Here is a 20,777-nt window from a genome sequence, read left to right on the forward strand (position 1 = left end):
AGACGGCATCACATAACCCCAGTTTTAGCTTCACTTCGTTGGCTCCCCGTCCATTTTAGAATTTATTTTAAGATTTTGTTTATTACTTTTAAAGCACAGGTTTGTCTTGCTCCAAGCTACGTGAAAGAAATGCTGATCCCCTACAAACCGGCTCGCAGCCTTAGATCCTCAGGTGGGTCTTTACTAGTTGTTCCATAGTCGAGGCTCCAATCTAAAGGGGACCGAGCTTTCTCCATCGGGGCCCCTCGACTATGGAACGGCCTGCGTGAGGAGATGAGACTGGCAGAGTCTGTACCTTCTTTTAAGTCACTTTTAAAAACCCATTTCTATAGACTTGCTGTTATGTGATGTTGTCTTTTTATATTGTCTTTTTATATATCTTATGTGACCTGGAAACCGTATTATTGCTGGAATGCTGATTTTAATTGTCAGTGATTTGTAGGTTTTTTGTGAAAGCATTTTGTGAAGCTACTTCTGAAAGGTGCTTTATAAATGAAATTATTATTATTCAAATAAATTATGATGGTGTCCACATACTTTTGGACCCACAGAGAAAAACTGTACCGCTCTGACGTCAGGGAAACACCACTGACCGCATCCTCTCGCGTCATCACGCGCTCGCGTCGTCACACCACGCCCTCGCTCTCGCTCTCGCGATGTTTGCGCCGACATTTCGTGTGGTCGCTGCAGCCTGCGGAGAGACGAGAGCGAGAGCAGGAGAAAAAAAGCGACGACCGCGTTCACGAACCGAACCTCAGTGTGTTTGTGAACAAAAAAATCTCGGTAAGAATCCAGCCTCGGCAGCTCAGCGACGCGAGAGGAGCCCGCCGAAAAAAGGCGCATCCTCGCCCGCGCTGACGCGCAAAGCGAGGCTCGCGACAAGCTAGGTGGCTAACGAAGCGTTAGCCCGTTCTGCTAAGCTAAGCTTTGCTAAACTAGCTACATCCAGCTAGTTAGCCACGAGTGCTAGGCTGCACGATTGCTATGCGTTCAATATAACTACCACTTGGAAGGAAGAAAAAAACAGAAATTCAAGCAGGTTTGCAACAATTGGTTTCCTGTACGAAGATGCTCGCCTCAGTCAGCTAGCTAGCTAGTTAGCTAGCCAGCCGACACATTGTTGAGATTTGTCATGTTTTTTTTTCCCCCCTGGCTCGTTTTCTTGTTGTGGCGTCGTTGGATGCGGACAGTAGGCGTGCGAGCTCGATCTCAGAACAGTGTTGTCTGCAGCTGAAAGATTTTTAGCTTCGATTACCATAATAATCACTGCACATATGGAGAGCATAGGCCACGCCCCCTGCAAAGTCATTAGGTGTTGTTATGTGCATTTGAACTGTGACAGTTGTCTTGGAGTCAGTCCGGGTCTCTGTCAGTCGTTGGTTACACCCGATTTAGTTTAACGGATTAGCCCTTTTTTCAGACATTACATCTGCAGAATTAGTGGCTGTTATTAAAAGTTGAGGACTGTGACATTTCCCTGTTACTATAAAAGTGTCACCAGGAGCAGGCTGAAGGAACTTAACTACAACAGCAGGTAAATACCAGGTTTATGTGCTCCTGATGGCCACCTTCTTTGTAGTAACTTTACTCTTCTATTCGTTTAAAGGAGACATATTGGGGTTCATAATTTTATATTGGGTTATTACTTTATTATTAAGTACTACATGCTCTATTGTTCAGAAAATGCATCCTTTTCCTCACACTGTCCATTCCTCCAGCGCTTCTTTCCAGCCTTTCTCCGAAACATTTGGTTTTAGCTCCTGGCCCTTTAAGGCCGCTCCCAATGAAGACCAGTCTGCTCACATTGGCCAGCTGGCCCCACTCTGTTGTGATTGGTCAAATGCTTCCAGCGCTCGTCGGAAGTGTATTGCGTCCGCTCTCGTTTAAACTGGCTTTGTTTGGGAGCGTGCCAGACTAGCCGCTAGTTGTACCTCTAGCACTTAGCTGCCAAGCATTGTCCCGACTACTGACGATGCGTCACTTACGTTAATCAACTTATTGATCTGTAAGTAAATTATACCATTAATTTAATAATTGATTATTTAGAACATGCAACATTCTGGAACATTCTGATTACATTTATTTTTTGCCCTTGTGGTGTATGTTGGTAGGGTTTTGCTGCATATTCAGACCATAAGCAGGGTACATGAATTAAAGGTGAGAACATGCTTGGACACTGATGGTTTGGTGGTTGTTGTAAATTTGTATACTTTTTGCCTGTGGGGCTAAAAAAGACTAATGAAAGAAATTTGCTCAGTTGCAGTATTTCCTGTTTTTCAAACTGACCTTTTTCCTCAAAGCTTTTAATGTATTTCTATTTATTGTTTCAGGTGCGACCTCATCGGAATGTTGTGATTTTTGCCTAAAAATAACTGGACTTTCTTCAAAGACTTAAAAGACTGAATTTTTGGAACACTCATGTCTGAAAGGGGTTATCGTTTAGTCTTTGAATTATTCCTGATATGTAGAGTTTGATGCAGTAGTGCAGTTCTCCGTGTCTGTTGTTTTTGTTCTGTCTGGACCACAGGTCGGTGGATCTCTGACGGGCTGTTTGCTTCAGACGTCATCACTCAGGATTGTGTGTCATTGTTCTGTTTAGGTTGGCTCATCTTTGTTTTACAAACCAGTTCTGTCTTTGTGTTCGAGCTGTGTAATCTGTGGATGGCGTTTAACTCCTCCTGTTCCGTGATGCTGTTTGCTGAGGTTGACGTTTTTCCGGTTTTAAGTTTGGGAAATTAAGGTGAACGATAGTTCTCAAATTCTGGATTTGCTGCAATGGATTTCTTTCTGGTTTTCTGACTGTGATGGAAGTTTCTTCTCTGTCTCCATTGTGATTCTTTGTTTATGCAAGTGCAAACTGCAGCTTCAGTGAAACCCTTGTACCTCACTTTGGATACTCTGCTTGTCTCTCCGATCACCTTATGTTGTTTCCTTTCTTGATTTTCATCCTCTCGCTAAGCTGTTGATGCTTCACCCAGACGTAATAAAGGCTGACGCTCCGAAGAGGGGAGTGGATGTCCAGATGGAAACTTGATGGAGCATCGAATGAAGTGCCAATCATATGTCAGTCTTGGTGTGATTTGTCCAGGTTGTGGTTGAGCCCCGCAGTCAATGATGTTGATGACAATGTTGATGTTGCTTCAGGTAGCTGCCTGACATAGACAAGAATTTTATGCTAACCTTTTTCAGTTAAATTTCATGAGCTGTAGAGTGGCTGAAACTTTGAGTTGGTTATCCATCCATAAACTTGACATAATGTCTGGTGGTCCAGGATCACAGTGTGAGTCCAAAAGCCTGAGGATGTTTTCTGAGGAACCAGAGATGGTTATAAAACAGGATTGCTCAGTTGTGGTGTTTAATCAGTGTTAGCTGACCTGTTGCTATTCACCTCTCCTCTGTTTGCTTTCTCTTCTGATCAGCTGCTGTCTTTGGTGCTTTGCTGGCAATGAGTTGCTGATGTTGCTCTGGTTGACGTGATTTAATTCTTGCTCTGGTTTAAATAATGCTAATGTGGCTCTGGTTGATATAATGCTAATGTGACTCTGGTTGACACGATGTTGATGTTGCTCTGGTTTACATGTACATGGCATTGCTTCTGTTAAAATGTTGGATGATGTTGCTCCTCTTGCTCCTGTTGACAAGTTAATGCTGTTGCTCTTGTTGACACAATGCTAATGTTTGTTGACAATGTATTGCAGATTTTGTGGTTGACTTGGCTCATGTAGTGTTGTGCTACAAACCAGTTGCTGAGATGCTACCAGGCTGATTTGGTTCCTACTTGAGGATTCAAGAAGCAACTGGATCCCTTCTGCTCAACTGTGTTGTTGTTGGTGACTGCTTGGTTGCCAGTTAGTTTGTTGTTGGATGTTGCTTGATGGTTGCCATGTGGTTGCTGGCTGGTTGTTGAGATCGGTGAAATCTCTGTAGCTCTGCAGCACATCCTGTCTTCAGCTAGTGTCGGTGTATTTACTTTGCTTGTTTTGAGGAAGGTTGGAGTCTAGCAGTTTGTTTGGCGTACACTGTCAACTTCAGTCCTGATGGGTTGCAGAAGTCTGATCCTGAGATGTGGTTTTCCTTCTGCTAGTTTTGAAAATCTCTCTCGGTTGTTGACAGTTTGGAGTTTTGCAGTTTTCCTGTTGAGGTGAAGCACAACATTTTAGTAGTAGAATCAAATCATACATCACACAATGGTTGGTTAATATTCAACACTTTGTTGAGCGTTAATGAGAGCCAGTTATTCACATCGATTTAGCACCTGCCAACTGCTGGGAAAAAACACGTCAGCCACTGGATAATAATGTCGAACTTACTGTCGGTCTGATCTGTAAAAGGTTAAATACAATGATCCTCATTGTAGTCTTGAACAGGAATGTTTGTTTTCTGACTTTTTCACCAGGTTTCAGTGTCCTACAGAAATCAACAGTCTGGTATACAGTGAAACTATTCACACAGCTTAGTTGCATTGGTGAGTTACAAGTTGCATGAGATTCTTGAAGGTTTACTGTTGCACGAAAAATTTCAGACTGAGGCCAGAAATTCGAGCAATATCTTGGCACTGCATGGCAGAAACAGTAGTGGTTAATTAAAAGCTAGATTGCACACAACTTCACTGTTTAAATCCAACATGCTAAAGCATACTTTAGACTTTATTTACGACTTTGTTGTTTAGGCCTGCCATTAGACTTAGTAGGAGTATTTTTTATAGAAACACAAAACGTAAACCCACAAGGTATGTCAAAGTTCTGCAGGAACCCAAAAATACTTGTTGGATAAAGTAGCAACTGTGTGGGGTTGAGTTGGTGAAACCAATCAGAATTCACTGGGAGGAGTCGTAAAATGTGACATCGCCCTAGTGCATGCTTGCTTCAGAAAAAAGGAAATTGCTATAGTTATCTAGCTGGCAATACGATTTGCAGTCCCAAAAATGAATGATATCAGGAATTGACTCAGGTCTTGGTCTGTTTTTAGCACTATGAAACAATACTCTACAGCATCAGCTCTGCCACTCTTGTGGGCTGAAGTGTTTTCCTCCCCTGGAAACTCTTCTTTTAAGTCTTTGTCATCCATACCCTCTCTGTGATTTCAGCTTTCTCTATACATGTTTTGATTCATTTATTCTTTATAATTTATTTATTTTTCAACACTTGACAAATTAATTAACATAAGCTGTGTTAATGCTTAATTTGACTTCTGTTGGGGTCAAAAAAAAAATCATTGCAGCATGCCCTATTAATTTTCAAAGAGGAAGAACAAGTTAAGCTTATGAAATGCTGCCGATGGCTGGGATGTTTACGGTTGTTTTGCCAGCATTCTGCATATTTTGCAAAATTTTTTACCCCAAAATGCTTTCCAAAGAACCACTGGTTTCCAAATGTCAGGATCCAAAAATTGTTACACAATCATTGACAAAATAAAATCTGGTTATTCTAAAGAATCTGAAATGAATGCAGTGTTTGCTAAGCTCTTATTAGCTCCCGATCTGATTCACATGAGAGTTTCTGGAGAAAACATCTGGAAACCACTGGTATCCTTCTATCTGCTCTTCTTCTGACGGTAATGTTGCTTTCTCCCCAGGTTATAGGGCTGTTGTTTAGCAGTCAGTATGGCGGTAGTCATCAGGCTGCAGGGTCTGCCCATAGTGGCTGGCACCATGGACATCAGACACTTCTTCTCTGGCCTCACCATCCCTGACGGGGGAGTGCACATCGTGGGGGGTGAGCATGGCGAGGCCTTCATTGTCTTTGCCACTGACGAGGATGCGCGGCTGGGGATGATGCGTACAGGCGGGTCCATTAAGACCTCCAAAGTGTCACTGTTGCTGAGCAGTAAGACAGAAATGCAGAACATGATTGAACTCAGTCGCCGCAGGTTTGAGGCTGGAGCAGGTGCTGTCGAAACAGCTGCACCTACAGCAGGAAATGCCAATCGGCAAGCAACACCTATAAGCACAGTGCAGCCAGGGGCAGGGGGAAGAAGTGGTAGTCATGGACACCAGGGTTTCAGTAACACCTCAGCCTCAGTAACAGCAGCAAGTTCAACTCAGGAGCAATCGAGCCACAAAGTAGCAGCCAGCTTGGCTAGTGTAGTGCCCTGCTTCCCCAACAGCTACAGCTCCACACCCACAATCACCACAGCCCTGGCATCACTCAATGCAGGACCCCCACCCATCCCTCCACTTCCCAGCATGCCTTCTATGCCGCCCATGCCCACACTACCCAACATTCCAGTGCCCCCTCCAGTGTCCTCCCTCCCCCCTGTCCCTACTCTCTCCCCCCTGTCCCAAGGACCTCCTGTGCCTCCTATGTCCCACCTTGCCCACATGACTTCCCTGCCTCCCTTCAACCCCTCCCTTCCTCCCCCAGCAGGACTTGGCCCCGGCCTCCCTCTTGGAAACCCCAACCCAATGCTGTTTAATCCTCTCTCTCCTCTGGCCTCTCTTGGCCTTCAGGCTCATATGAAGGCTGCCGCTGCCGCAGCCACTGGAGCATTAGCAGCCAATCCCGATGAGCTGTTTGTCCTGCTGCAGAATCTCCCGTTCACCTGCTCAGAGGTGGAGGTCAGGGAATTTTTCCGTGGGTTGGCTGTGGATGGGGTTCGCCTCGTGAGAGATGGGCATGGTCGGCCAACTGGCAGGGCTATGGTCAAGTTCTACTCACCACAGGACAGCTATGAAGCTGTGAAGCGAGGTGGTGGTATGATGGGCCAAAGGTTCATTGAGATCACCCCATCTTCGGAAAGGCAGTGGGCCAGCCTCAATGACGGTGTGATAGGCCATGCTCCTCACAATAGCAGCAAATTGGATAACAATGACTTGCAGGACCAGCTGCACCGTCGTGGTAATGCTGCATCTGGAGGCAGAGATCAGCGAGGAAGGTCACGATCTCCCCACCGGCAGGAATTCTGTGTCTACCTAAAGGGCCTTCCATATGAGGCCGACAAGAAGCAGATAAAGGAGTTCTTTAAGAACTTGTCCATCTTGGAGGACAGCGTCTACATCGCCTATGGACCCAATGGGCGAGCCACAGGGGAGGGCTTTCTTGAGTTCAGAACAGAACAGGACCACAAGACTGCTCTGGGTGCTCACATGCAGTACATGGGCACCCGCTTCATCCAGGTCCAGCCAATCAGTCGTAAGGGAATGATTGAAAAAATTGATTCGATACGCAAACGTGAAGCAACACAGGGTGATGGCAAGAGCCAGGATGGCTTGAAAGCTCCCAGGAACTGCGCCCACATCACCAACATTCCTTATAACATCTCCAAGAAGGATGTGCGTGCCTTCCTAGAGAATGTGGGCCTTTATGAGGACACCCTGAAGGTTCTGACAGATAACCATGGCAATGGTTTAGGACAGGCTATCTTCCAGCTGCGGACTGAAGAAGACGCCCGTAAAGCTGAAAGACTGCACCGTCAAAAACTCAATGGTCGCGATGCCTTTGTCCACCTGGTGACCTTTGATCAGATGAAAGAAATTGAGAGGAATCCTCCTCCTCAGAACAAGAGGGGCCAGCGCAACCAGAACCAGCAGAACCAAAATCAGAGTCAGCACCAGCAAACCCAGCCCAGTCCCCAGCAGCCCCAGATCAATCCATTTGCTGGAATTAGTGGGGAGGAGTTTAACTTTCTCAGAAACACTATGGGGAACCTCAACAGTGCCCCCTTTGTGACTCCATTCTCAGCCCCAGGGAATGGACTGGTAGGCCCTCCTCCTATGCCTCCTCTGGCAGCAGGGCTGGGAGACGTGAATCTGGGCGTGGCTCCTCCACTAGTTGCCGGTCTTCCTGGATCTGCAATCCTGGAGCCACCAGGCTTTCGATCTGGAGCTGGGGGAGGAGCTCCATTCAGTCAGGATGGGTTAAGAGGCTTAGTGCCCTTTGATAGTGCCAACAGAAAAGCAGGTGGAGGAGGGCAGAACCGAGGGGGAGGGGCAAACAGCAGCCAAGGACGTCCAGGTGGCGGGGCTACTGGTGGACAGCAGGTGTTCGCTGTAGCAACTGACGGCCTCCGTAACCAGCCACCCCCCGGCGGATCCAACAATCCCAATAGTCAACGTGGTGCTGGTGGCCCGACAATTGTAAAACTTCAGAACATGCCATTCACTGTAACCGTGGACGAGATCATGGACTTCTTCTATGGCTATCAGGTGTTGCAGGGTTCAGTCTGCCTGCAGTTCAATGAGAAAGGCCTGCCAACTGGCGAGGCCATGGTGGCCTTCCAGAACCACGAGGAGGCTGCTGCCGCTGTCATGGACCTCAATGACCGACCTATTGGCGCTCGTAAGGTCAAGATAAGCCTGGGTTAAAGTCCCACTCAAAACAGACTAACTGTAGATAAAACATGTAACCTGGATCACCAATCTGGGTGAAAGCAAACCATACCTGTTTCTGGACTTAAAACTCATCTTTCAACTGTTACTCAATTTAGATCTTAACCTGTCTGCTGACTGTCAGTTATTACTTAAGTGCACCCTCCCCATCCTCATGTGATGATAATGGAAGGTAAGCCCCGTCCCCTGCAGTCTGTTCAGTAGGAAGCCCCCCTCTCTTGCTTCTTTTCTGCAGCTCCTCCACTGACTCTCATGGCACAATCATGATGATGATAGCAGGTTTTTTGGTCTTAACCTTCTTTCTAGCGTTTGGTCAAATTGTGTCCAGAGTTGACAAACTGAACGCACTCACCTGTTGTGTTGCTATGGTATCATGTTGATTACAATGAGCCATTCTTGCTTTTCCGCTTTAATATGCTGTGTGCTGCTGTGGTTTAAAATTGACATGCTTTGTTGCTATGGTAGAATATTAACATGCTCTGTTGCCATGGTAAAAAAAAAATTATAATGCAAAGCCACAGTACAACACCGTGATAAAATGTCAATGCTCTGTTGCTATGGTAAAATCTTTACATGCTCTGTTGCCATGGTAAAACCTGTCGCTTTGGTAAAACATGCTGTAGATGAAACCACACAAAGAAATGTCGGTGCACTGTTGCTGTGGTAAAGTCTTTGCATTCTCTTCTGCTGTGATAACATTTTGGTGTAAAGCTATGTTGCGGTGATCAAATGATTGTGCTGTTGCTCTGGTGAAATGTTGACAAGCCCTGTTGCTATGGTAGAAATTATACTTTCAGCAATCTCTGTTTCCATTGTAAAAGCCTGACACCCTGTTGCTGTAGTAACATGAAGCTACATTTCCGTTGTGCAGTGCTCCGTGAATGTGGGAATGACAGATTGCTTACTCACGTTTTATTTTGTAAATAATAACCGGGGGCTGCCGAATCCTTTTCCTTTGTCACATTTTTCTGATGTTGCTTGTGTTTCAATAATGCCACCACCCTTTCCACAGCACATGCGCAGTAGGTGTTTGGACTGTAGAGTGTTGAGATGAGGTCTAGCATTTTTAGTTTGGTAGCTTTTTGTTGTATGTGTGTTTGATAATGTTTTGGATGTTTCCACTTTAAAGCTCATTTTTTTGTTTCTACTGTCAGTGTGAACAAATGTGTATGATCATATAACCATACATGATGTGGAATCGTCTTTGCTTTGGTTAATAAAAGGACATTCCTGATGCACTAATGCCCACTTGCGATCAGCTCTACATGATTGTCTGCTCTTTACTGTCTGATAATGGAAACGTATCTAATTCATGGGTTTATTTTTGAGTCACTCTGGGTCACTTTTTCAGCTTGAATTGAAAACTGGGATGGTTTTATTTGGAATGGAGATAACCTTCAGTGCAGAATGAGATACTTCAGTAATCATCACTTCAGTAAAATTAGTAATCATTACTTTTTCATTGGAGATTCAGCGAAACATTTGATCAAAACTATCAAAATTAAACTGCCATCTCCGCTTGCAGCTCAGCCCAACTTTTATTTATTTATGGCTGAAACCGAGGCTGATATTTCAGCCTCTGTGTAGGATCATGAATCTGATGTGTTGTGTATACTAACAGTTTACACCTGCACTGTCACCTTCATAAGTAACCATCTCCCCATTGACGCTAACTGCTAGGTTAGTCTAAAGGTTAACAGTAGCAAGGAGCCAAATTGCTGACAGGTCAACATGGAGACAAATCCAGCACCCTTTTTATTTGATTATTTGGCATGACTTTGTGTTTTGTATAATGTACAGTATATATAACCAGAAACTTATAGGCTTTCAACACTAATGGTCTAAATCTTATTAGTCACCACATCTTCTCTCATCTTATGTGATGTGAAAATAAAGAGTGAGTTTCATTTCTGTGTAGTGCACATGTGCAGGCTTGTATTAATATGTAGTACTGAACTTTACGTTGCAGAAAGCATCAGTTTAAGTAGTTTTGTCTGAAGAGGAAACTTCTGCTGCTTTCAGGAAATGGTTGACTCCGAAGTGTGTGCATGAGGCCCTAATAAAGTGAAATGAAACAATGTCTGGGGAAATGAATGTTGGTTAAGATGATTGTGGATCTTGTGTGTGGAGGAAAAGAAAAATTGAAATGCAAGAAAAATCCTGATGAGAGGTGAAGTTATTGCTGAATGACTGACACCAAGCTGATATTCATTCTCCCGCTGAGGTTCCCCACATCCTACTGACCAATAGGCAGACAGAAAGCAGGACTCACAGGTGAGTGACAGACATGAAGATGGTCCCATCAGAATATGAGAAAAATGACTGCGTATTAATATTCAGTTGCATCAACAATCTTAGATTCACCTTTAAGGGGACTAAATCTAAATTTACAATGATGATGAGTCAGTATATGATACCCTGTAGATAGTCACTGAAGATGACCAGTACATTTTAAGCGTAATTGCTGGACAGATTTCCTGAAGATGATAGATACTGAACTGCAGGTGATGGTGTTTAGTTGATAAACAATTGCTGAAGATAGAAAATGTATCCTATAGTGAGCAGATTGTAAATGGTAGTGTAAAGTGTTCGCTGAATGGTAAATAGCCATAGTGTTTATGTAACAGGTGTTGGTCACTAGATGATGCATTGTGGCCTTGATGAGGTAGATGGTTGTGTAAATGTAAAGTAAAGGTCTGTTAGTGGTTGCATTCAACCAAATCAATATTTGGTAGCCAGAAAGTGTAGAGGCTACATGGTGGTCTGTAGTGGCCACTAGATAATTGATGGTGGCATGTGAATGGTTGCGTTGTCAGAAGGTAGACAGCGGCCTGCAGATGTTCCTTTTTAAATGGCCGCTTATAAATGGGGGCTAGTGGCCTGTAAACATAGCGTTGATTCAGTACATGGTAGCCTGTAGAAGATAGAGATTTACCTGTAAGTAAAAGCTTGTGGACGGCACATGGTAGTCTGTAAATCGTAGTTTATAAATGGCAGATAATGACATATGTTGGTAGTTATTTACAATCAGCTATTGTTTAGAAGGTAACTGTTAGCAATGATTAGCCAGGTGGTTGCCTGTATAACAGGTGGTGGAATGTAAATAGTAGCATTAATGCTCTAGGTGGTGGCAAATACATTTTATATAGATGTTAGCTTGTATTTAACAGTCTGTATATTATACATAGATGTTAGCTTGTAGTTAGATGGTTCATAGATGTTAGCATGTAGTAAGATGGTACATAGATGTTAGCTTGTATTTAGCAGACTGAAGATGGTTAACATATATTAACCATCTTCAGTCTGCTAAATACAAGCTAACATCTATGTACCATCTTACTACATGCTATGTTAGTAGTAACATGTTAGCTTGTAGTTAGATGGTTCATAGATGTTAGCTTGTAGTTAGCAGACTGTTGATGGTTCATAGATGTTAGCTTGTAGTTAGCAGACTGTTGATGGTTCATAGATGTTAGCTTGTAGTTAGCAGACTGTTGATGGTTCATAGATGTTGGCTTGTAGTTAGCAGACTGTTGATGGTTCATAGATGTTAGCTTGTAGTTAGCAGACTGTTGATGGTTCATAGATGTTAGCTTGTAGTTAGCAGACTGTTGATGGTTCATAGATGTTAGCTTGTAGTTAGCAGACTGTTGATGGTTCATAGATGTTGGCTTGTAGTTAGCAGACTGTTGATGGTTCATAGATTTTAGCTTGTAGTTAGCAGACTGTTGATGGTTCATAGATGTTAGCTTGTAGTTAGCAGACTGTTGATGGTTCATAGATGTTGGCTTGTAGTTAGCAGACTGTTGATGGTTCATAGATGTTAGCTTGTAGTTAGCAGACTATTGATGGTTCATAGATGTTAGCTTGTAGTTAGCAGACTGTTGATGGTTCATAGATGTTAGCTTGTAGTTAGCAGACTGTTGATGGTTCATAGATGTTAGCTTGTAGTTAGCAGACTGTTGATGGTTCATAGATGTTGGCTTGTAGTTAGCAGACTGTTGATGGTTCATAGATGTTAGCTTGTAGTTAGCAGACTGTTGATGGTTCATAGATGTTAGCTTGTAGTTAGCAGACTGAAGATGGTTCATAGATGTTAGCTTGTAGTTAGCAGACTGAAGATGATACATTTTGGTCGTTGGATGAGGACATCAAGGCCCAATTTTCATTTTCATTTTTTTTCCGATGAGGGGAATGCAGTTTTGCAAGTGTAGTGGATATTCAGCCTTGAGTGTTTTAAAACAAATTGTTACCATCGCTTCAGTGCAGGTCCTGACCTGTGCAGTAGCTCAGTCCATAACGGTAAATTGTGCCTCTCCAACTGTTGTGGTTTTGATGAATTATAATATTTGATAAACAATACCACATCACTTGAATTACCTTTTGTCCACATGGTGACTATTAGACCTGATTCCATGACCATGGATTGTCCACACAGTCTGGGTTGCTAGCTGTACTGGAACAATGAACAGGATTAGTTTGTTCTCCACATTGTAGGCTATTGATTAAAACATGATGATTTCATAGCATGTTCTTTGCGCTTTGCATTTTTCAAAGCAAAACATTTCTGAATGTTTAGCTGGAGATTCTTTTTTAGGACAAATTGAGATTGAACTGAGGGACCAAAGTATGACTGGTTACTACTCTCTACTGTAGATCTTGTGGTATCTGATGGACCTGTGGATGACTCTCAACTTTTATGATGCACTTGTATCGTAGTTACACTTTAATTTAAGTAAACTTTTCCTTCTTGAGAATAAAGTTATTAAGTAAATGTAGAATAAGATAATTAAATGTATTGAATACCTTCCGGTTTCTCCTTATAGTTCCCCTTCAGTAAAGTTGTTAAAACATCTTATTCCACTCTAATTGACAGGATCATATACAATATTGTATTGGCCCATAAGCTTGTTGTAGCTCTTCCTTGAAGCCATGTAATGTTATTCAGACCTAAGACACATTTGACACATTCCCCCCCAAAAGTCAGTTTCACAGATTTTGTAGCTTTAGAAAGCTTGGTATCTGCACTATAATTTGAAATAAAGTTTTGCAGTTATAAATAATGTTCATGCAAGCAACATGAATTGTTAAGATGGAGGAGGAAGATTCAGCAGAATTTAAGTGCATGTGAGTTGGTTTTTTTCAGAGAGGTGGATCTTCAGAGGATGATGATGATCGTGCGTGTCTGTGTGTGTGTTACAGGGTTCAACATTTTGCTCCTTTTTATTTATCATAATTTAAATTTCCTCTGTTTTAGCTGATGGTCCGGAGCTTTTTTCTGGACTCTTCTGTGGTTTCTGCATCCTGCAAAGGACGAATAAAATTAAACTGCGTTCTTCTCTTTAAGCAATTTTGCTCTAGCTGTGTTCAGCCCTTTTTTTGTGTTTCTCATCTGCTTGAACTGTTCTCAATTATACCTCTGACTCTTCTGTTTTCTCTCTGATGATCACAGTGTAGTTTATCAGCGATTCTGCTGCAGCAACAGTAGTTCCAACTTGACTGTTCACAGGTTCATACTGGAGAGAACAGTGTGTGTTTTAGAAGATTAACATGAAAGACCAAGAAAGACAATGGATTTCGCTGTCATCAACTGAAGAAAAAAAAATCAGTCTGATCATTGCTTCCTTTTTCTCTTTCTTTTCTGGTTGTTGTGCTCTCCTCTTTTTGGCCGAAGCAGCTAGCTTTGCTTTGTCGGCAGGATGCTTAATTCAGTGGCTTATAATAAACTGCAGCCTTTCTGATGTTTAAGTGCTCGAGACTTCATTTGGCTGCCTTTTTGCCAATGTCACTGCGCCCACCACACCCCCTAATGTGATGCAGTGTGATGTAATCTAAAGTGCAGACCAGAATTGTGACACATGCATTCATATTTTAAAAATGACTATCAAATGAAAAGTGCCAAGATGATCAACAGCGTTATGTACTAAACTAGCATGTACCCTCATTCAAGTAGCCAAGCACCTGCTACAAGTTGATTTATTTCAGCCCATCCTGCTGGAATGGTTTGCTGTTTCATTTAGTTTTTGGTCGATTTGTTGTGATTGTGATTTTATTTTGAAGGAGCCTGGCCGGAAGTTACACGTTGTTACCGCTAGCTTTACCGCCAATGGGCTAGAAACGTCAGCCAGTGGCTTTTGAGACAAGAGGGCGTGACTGTCAGTCGGATGGTCCAATCGGAGCGTAAGCCTCTGAAACGGCCGCTCCCTTTTTTTTCGCTAAAGCTGCTGAAAAAGAGACAAACGGTCCGTTTTCTGCCGCAGTTCCAGGGTTAATCTTTGTACTTAGTTTAATAAAGAGGTCAGGTAGGTTTGCGCTCCGGTAGGTGTGTTTTATCTCGGACTGAAAAGCTGTCGTTTCCGGTCCCGGACTGTGAGTAGTCGTCCTCCGCCTTGGTGTTTGTTCCCGCGGTGTGAAGGAGATAAAACACATCGGCTCTGATAAGGTGATTTACAAAGTTTATATTGACTCAATGCTCTTTGTCTGTCTGTCTGTCTGTGTGTGTATGTGTGTGTGTGTTGGTTCACTGCGGTGGTTTAACTGTTTTTTGTTTTTTTTACACTCAGTTAATCTCATGCTGGCGTTGCGTTCAGGTGCTGCTCACTTCACACCCACAGACCGTAGTATCAGAAAGTCGTGAGGCGTTCAATGTCACATCTCAAGCGCTGCTGAGACACGTTGTTGTGATTTTCTAAAAGTTGGGTGTGCCCCGGCTCAACTTGTTTGATGACTGTTCTCACCAAATTGATTTTAAACTTCCAGATGCTTTGCTCGAGGGCACGCCAGCGGGTTGATGGGAATCGAACCACCGACATCATGAGCTGCTACAGCCTCCGTCAAATCTGTAGGAAGAAGTTGTTTGAAATCCACTAGTAACTATTATCTATTGCTAGTAAATAAATCTAGTGGAGTTAAAAGTAATAAAATACATTTACCCCTTAATGTTACTTTATAATACACTGTTGTTAGGCAGATTAACTTCAGTTTATTGTGACCATGTTATCTTTATGCTTCAATTCCCATAATGCAATAATAACAATCAAGTAGTTCTTTCTATTGTTGATGTTTGACAGTATGAATATCCTAAAGGTGAAATTCATCTTTGTCCAGTTTAGTTTAATTATCTCATCTCAGTGTTTTCATTCACAGATTTTGGTGAAATTGAACTCCTTTTTTAATTTGGACATGAAGAACAGTGACTCCATCTTGTCTCCACATGAGAGTTCATTCACGCTGACGTCACACAGTTGGAGCTCGGTCCTGTTTTACAGCTGCTGATGCCGGACGGTTCAGAGTGTCTGTCCGTTTATTCAGCCTCCTTTGCATGTGGAAAAGATAAATCCATGTTTTCGTACAGTTTTATCTCGACATAATGTAAATTCAGTGTAGAAGAACATGACGTAAATATGAGATCACAGAGGCAGAGACGGTCGGCAGAACTCCTGCGACTGGATATCTGATGTTTTCTGCTTCAGTTGTTCCTGACAAATGACATTTTCTGTCGCTGGACGAATCGATTGGTCGACTTCTTGTTGTTCTGATCCTCTGGTCCACCTGTTTGTCTCTAACGCCACCTGACCGGTTCCAGATGTGGCAGTTAAACGCTGGTTTGTGTCGGTTTTGCTTTTGTTCCGATACGACGACGCAGTTTCTTAACGTTCCTGAATCACTTCTCTGCTATTTGGATGTTTCTAAAAGTACTTGGATGTTGATTCTGGTTTCCTGTTTGTCGACGTACACACCGCATCATTTCCTGTTGGTATAATACAGGAAGTACTGTTTTTTTCTCTCGTTATTAACGAAAAATAACGGGAACATTTTTTTCAGTTCATAACTTATCTCCGCAACCAACAGTCCAGTTAGTTACCGGCTGTTCAATCTGCCGTGACCCTGACGTTTCTCTCTGTCGCCCCTCAGATGGCGGACTGTGTGACGAAGGTGGAGCTCTGCGTCTCCTGCTCCAATTTGCTGGATAAAGATGTCGGCTCGAAGTCGGATCCCCTGTGCGTGCTGCAGGTGTGCACGGGAGGAGACAGCTGGACTGAGGTAAACCACAGTCACACAACATACAACATAAGTACAGCTCTTGATTTTACGTGACGTGAATTTAGATTTAAAATACAACGTTTCTGTCCCAGGTTGGTCGAACGGAGCGGCTGAAGAACTCCTCCAGTCCGTCCTTCAGTCAGCGTCTCAAAGTGGATTATCACTTTGAGACGGTTCAGAATCTGAGGCTGGGCGTCTACGACATCGACAACTCCAGCGCTGACCTGGGCGACGACGACTACCTGGGAGGCGTGGAGCTCACGCTGGGACAGGTACAGGCCAGACCAGACCGAAATCCATCGTTAATAATGCAACGATGATGTTTCTTTGAGGTCCACACTGCCCTCTGCTGGACAAACTGTACGACACAACACTGTTATATTTAAAGCTCTACATTTACATAGCGATTTTATCTGAAGCCGTTTTGCTTCTGTCACTTCGGTACTGATGCAGGAGTCTGTTGTCATGGAGACGACTGTTTTGTGTTTCAGATAGTTTCCAGTAAATCTGTGACCAGACCTCTGCAGCTGAAGAAAGGCAAACCGGCGGGGAAAGGAACCATCACTGTGTGTACATGTGTGTGTGTGTGTGTGTGTGTGTGTTTGTGTGTGAGTGATTACAAAGAGCCTCAATGGAAATGAATAACCTAACTTTTATTATTATTAACATAAATCTGTGATGATAAAAACAATACTTGTGTGTGTAGGTCACAGCGGAGGAGATAAAAGACAACAGAGCCATTCAGTTGGAGCTGGAGGCTAAAAACCTGGACAAGAAGGTAACTTTGAATTTTGCTTTTCTTCTTCTTACTTAATTTTCTTCTTCACCACAATCTCTTCAGGACTGTGTTACACAAGCTCGTCATGAATCCATCATTAATCATTGTATGACGTCGTATTAATATAATAACAACTCTCAAATAAGAAGTGTGTTGCCTCATCTCGCCGATACACCTCTCCCTGGAAATGAGTTTTTTTGTTTGCAAATGAAGAGTTATTATCATGGTGTGTTTCATCATCACCATGTTTAGCTCAACATTACACTGCCAGGAAATACTCTGTACTGTTGACAGTTTGTAATTTCTCCGATCAATATTTAGTCATTATCCACGTCAGAATCATGACATCACAACAGGGGTTTTTCATTGCCGAGTGCAGGACATTTATTTAATTTTTTCATCCTCCTGTCAGTTGTCTGCTGTAGCTGGAGGAGTCTGGTTTCTTTAAACTGCTCTTAGAAACCATGCTTCTTCTTCTTCTCCCTCTCGTGTTCATGATTCAGGACATGTTCGGGAAGTCTGATCCGTTCCTGGAGATTTTTAAAAAAGGTGATGATGGGAAGTGGCAACTAGTCCATAGAACAGAGGTACACACACACACGTACACTCACACATTGGATGATGTAATCGTAATAGAGATGATGGTGAAAATGATTGGTGTGTGTGTCTTTGTAGGTGGTGAAGAACAATCTGAATCCCTGCTGGAAGAAGTTCTGCGTTCCTCTGCAGACGTTCTGCTGCAGCGACCTCGACAGACCGCTGAAGGTTTCCACCAATCACAATCCTCCAATTCAAAACAACCAAAATCAGAATCCACCTCCTCCGGTCTCAACAACCAATCAAATCCCCTCCTCCTCCTCCCCCCGCAGGTGGATTGCTCCGATCATGACGCTGATGGATCTCATGATCTGATCGGTTCTTTCACCACTAAAGTCTCGGAGCTGCAGAAAGCTGCACACGGTTCACCGGTGAGCTCGCTGATTCAAAAAAGAAAGAGAAAATATTTTGTCTGAAGTCTCGGCATGATTTGGTCGGAGTCGATCAAAAACTGTGTGATTTGTTCTCCAGGTGGAATTTGACTGCGTCAACCCAGAGAAACAGAAGAAGAAGAAGAGCTACAAGAACTCCGGAGTCGTGTCTGTGAAGAACTGCAAGGTAAGAGACTACATTACCCAGAGTCCACTGCTCCGAAGCTCAAGATTTTTTATCATGGTGTGTTTTCATTTACACACCGTTTGTGTTTGCCTGTGTGCAGCTGATAACTCAGCACACGTTCCTTGACTACGTGATGGGCGGCTGCCAGATCAACTTCACCGTACGTCATCAACACACACACACACACACACACTTAAATCCATGAATCACATCATGAGCACAAGTCAAATATTTAAAGAGATTGCAATAATTTGTTTTCTCTAGTTAAAGAGTAATGAAATGGGGATTCTTGTTTAGAGACTTTTCAGCTTTTAATCATAATTAATTAATTCATTGATGCGCTAAAAAGACAATTTATAAACTGGCTAATTAGATTATCATGTGAACGGATTATTTTATTAATGAACAATGGTTGCCGTGGATAAATTAATCAATGTTTCATGTAGGTGGGGATCGACTTCACCGGCTCCAACGGGGATCCTCGCTCGCCCAACTCCCTCCACTACATGAGTCCAGACGGACTGAACCAGTACCTGTCTGCTCTGTGGTCCGTGGGTCAGGTGGTCCAGGACTACGACACGTTAGTAACATACGCACACACACACGAACTACACACACACAGGCCCACGTCCTACATACTGTGACTTAAACTTTAGTTGCTACACACCACATATCCTGTAACCCAGACCCTTATTTTAAACCCTACGCCCACAATTGAAACCAAAACCCTACACGACTACATCATAAAACTTAAATTTCACATATCTTGATTTTCACGCCCTACATCTTAAACTTTACACCCTAGTTCTCCTGCATGAACCGTGAACCCTGCGCTCTAAAGCTTCACGATGAGTTGAAAAGGCGCTTTTATTTTTGTGACTGTGTTTTTTGTGTGTTTCCTGTTTCAGTGATAAACTTTTCCCGGCGTTCGGTTTTGGAGCCAAACTTCCTCCGGACTACCAGGTCAGTTTTATTTCACCTGAGTCCACTCTGGACGTTTAAAATGATTTTGTGATTTGGTTGAACTGAAGGAACCAATCAGATTAGAGCGTGTAGAGTTGTCAGATTTTATGAATTGCTGTGTTTTTTTTCTTTTCTTACAGGCTGCAAACCACGAGTTTGCCCTCAACTTCAACCCAACTAATCCCTACTGCCAAGGTAACATATTACTGGATGTTTTGTGTGTGTGTGTGTTAATTAGAATTGGCTGGACTTCCATGTGTAGTCAGCTGTTTGACCAGCAGATGGCGCTCATGGAGAACTCTACTAAACATGTTCATGTGTTGCTGCTGTGTGCGTCTCAGGTATTGAAGGGATCATTGAAGCCTACAGGATGGTGATGCCTCAGCTCAGACTGTCTGGACCCACAAACTTCTCTCCCCTCATCAACCACGTCGCCTCCATCGCCACCGGCGGCGCCCAGGCCAACAGCGCCTCCGTGAGGACACACACACACACACACACACAAAGAAATGACCTGTAAACACACACACACACACTCCGACTTCGGTCTTAACTCTGTGTCTCTCCGCAGCAATACTTTGTCCTCCTCATCCTCACCGACGGCGAGATCACCGACTTCGACCAGACCCGGGACGCCATCGTCCGGGCGTCGCGCCTTCCGCTGTCGATCATCATCGTGGGGGTGGGGCCGGCCGACTTCAAGGCCATGGAGCTTCTGGACGGAGATGACGGCGTGCTGAGGTCGACGGTCGGCGAGGCGGTCGCCAGGGACATTGTCCAGTTTGTCCCGTACAGACAGTTCAAAGATGTAAGGCTGTGTGTGTGTGTGTGGTTTTTTTCCACACTAAGTGTAGAGTCACCATTACACCTTCATGTTTGTGTTTCCAAGACATCTGAAGAACTTTAGACAGATGACAGATTTAATCCCTCTCCCCCCCCCCCCTCTCTCCCTTTCTCCAGGCTCCCAGGGCGGCTCTGGCTCAGTCCGTCCTTGCCGAAGTTCCCAACCAGCTCGTCTCTTATTTTAAAATGAGAGGCTTTGAACCACCTACACCAAAAGCTGCCCCCAAACCTGAGACCCCTGCCAACAAAAGCTAAACCACGCCCCCCACCCTAAACCACGCCCCCCGTAGCCTGTAGATCACCCATAAAGCTGAACGCCCCACTCAGATTTCATTCCAGGCTCAGACCATGACGACCCCCCCCCCCGTCGACCACTCCACATGGATCAACCTAATGTTTTAGCTGGAATCTCGGCCAATCACAGTGCAGCGTCGAGCTGTCAGCCAATCAGGATTCTAGAGTTGCCAGTTTTTTTCTTTCTTTCTTTGTTTGATAATCATGTTGTTCTTTCTGATGATGATAATGTAGTTTATAGATTATTATAGATTAATTCCCTCTGCTGCTGCCACGCTAACTATGCAAATCACGTTTTTACTAACGTGTTTGAAAATCACAGAGCCACACACATACACACAACTGTCGGACATTTTAGTTGTTGTTGCCATAGTA

General features: G+C 43.6%; 1 protein-coding gene across 4 annotated transcripts; it reads left to right on the forward strand.

Moving 5' to 3' along the window:
• Positions 1–507: 507 nt before the first annotated feature.
• On the forward strand, positions 508–20,595 carry LOC118308728 (copine-1). Of its 4 annotated transcripts, none has more exons than XM_035630002.2 (16): positions 508–783; positions 16,241–16,369; positions 16,462–16,641; positions 16,861–16,935; positions 17,076–17,147; positions 17,651–17,734; positions 17,823–17,912; positions 18,017–18,115; positions 18,216–18,302; positions 18,403–18,462; positions 18,749–18,882; positions 19,211–19,265; positions 19,406–19,460; positions 19,607–19,740; positions 19,837–20,073; positions 20,226–20,595. In XM_035630002.2, the coding sequence occupies exons 1-16, from the start codon at positions 520–522 to the stop codon at positions 20,361–20,363; spliced, it is 1,893 nt and encodes a 630-aa protein (XP_035485895.2). In that variant the 5' UTR covers positions 508–519; the 3' UTR covers positions 20,364–20,595. The 4 variants fall into 4 exon arrangements, with proteins under 4 accessions (XP_035485895.2, XP_035485893.1, XP_035485894.1 ...); XM_047332602.1 differs by lacking the exon at positions 508–783 and adding an exon at positions 14,502–14,768; XM_035630001.2 differs by lacking the exons at positions 16,241–16,369; positions 16,462–16,641; positions 16,861–16,935; ... (10 more) ...; positions 19,837–20,073; positions 20,226–20,595 and adding exons at positions 4,397–4,465; positions 5,575–9,574 and having other exon boundaries at positions 666–783.
• Positions 20,596–20,777: the final 182 nt, after the last annotated feature.

This window comes from Scophthalmus maximus, chromosome 6 (assembly GCF_022379125.1).
Source record: "Scophthalmus maximus strain ysfricsl-2021 chromosome 6, ASM2237912v1, whole genome shotgun sequence".
NCBI lineage: Eukaryota > Metazoa > Chordata > Actinopteri > Pleuronectiformes > Scophthalmidae > Scophthalmus > Scophthalmus maximus.

Bases quoted from the DNA above. Each gene is read 5' to 3' on its own strand.
- LOC118308728 (XM_035630000.2), top strand. From the start codon at position 5,603: ATGGCGGTAGTCATCAGGCTGCAGGGTCTGCCCATAGTGGCTGGCACC.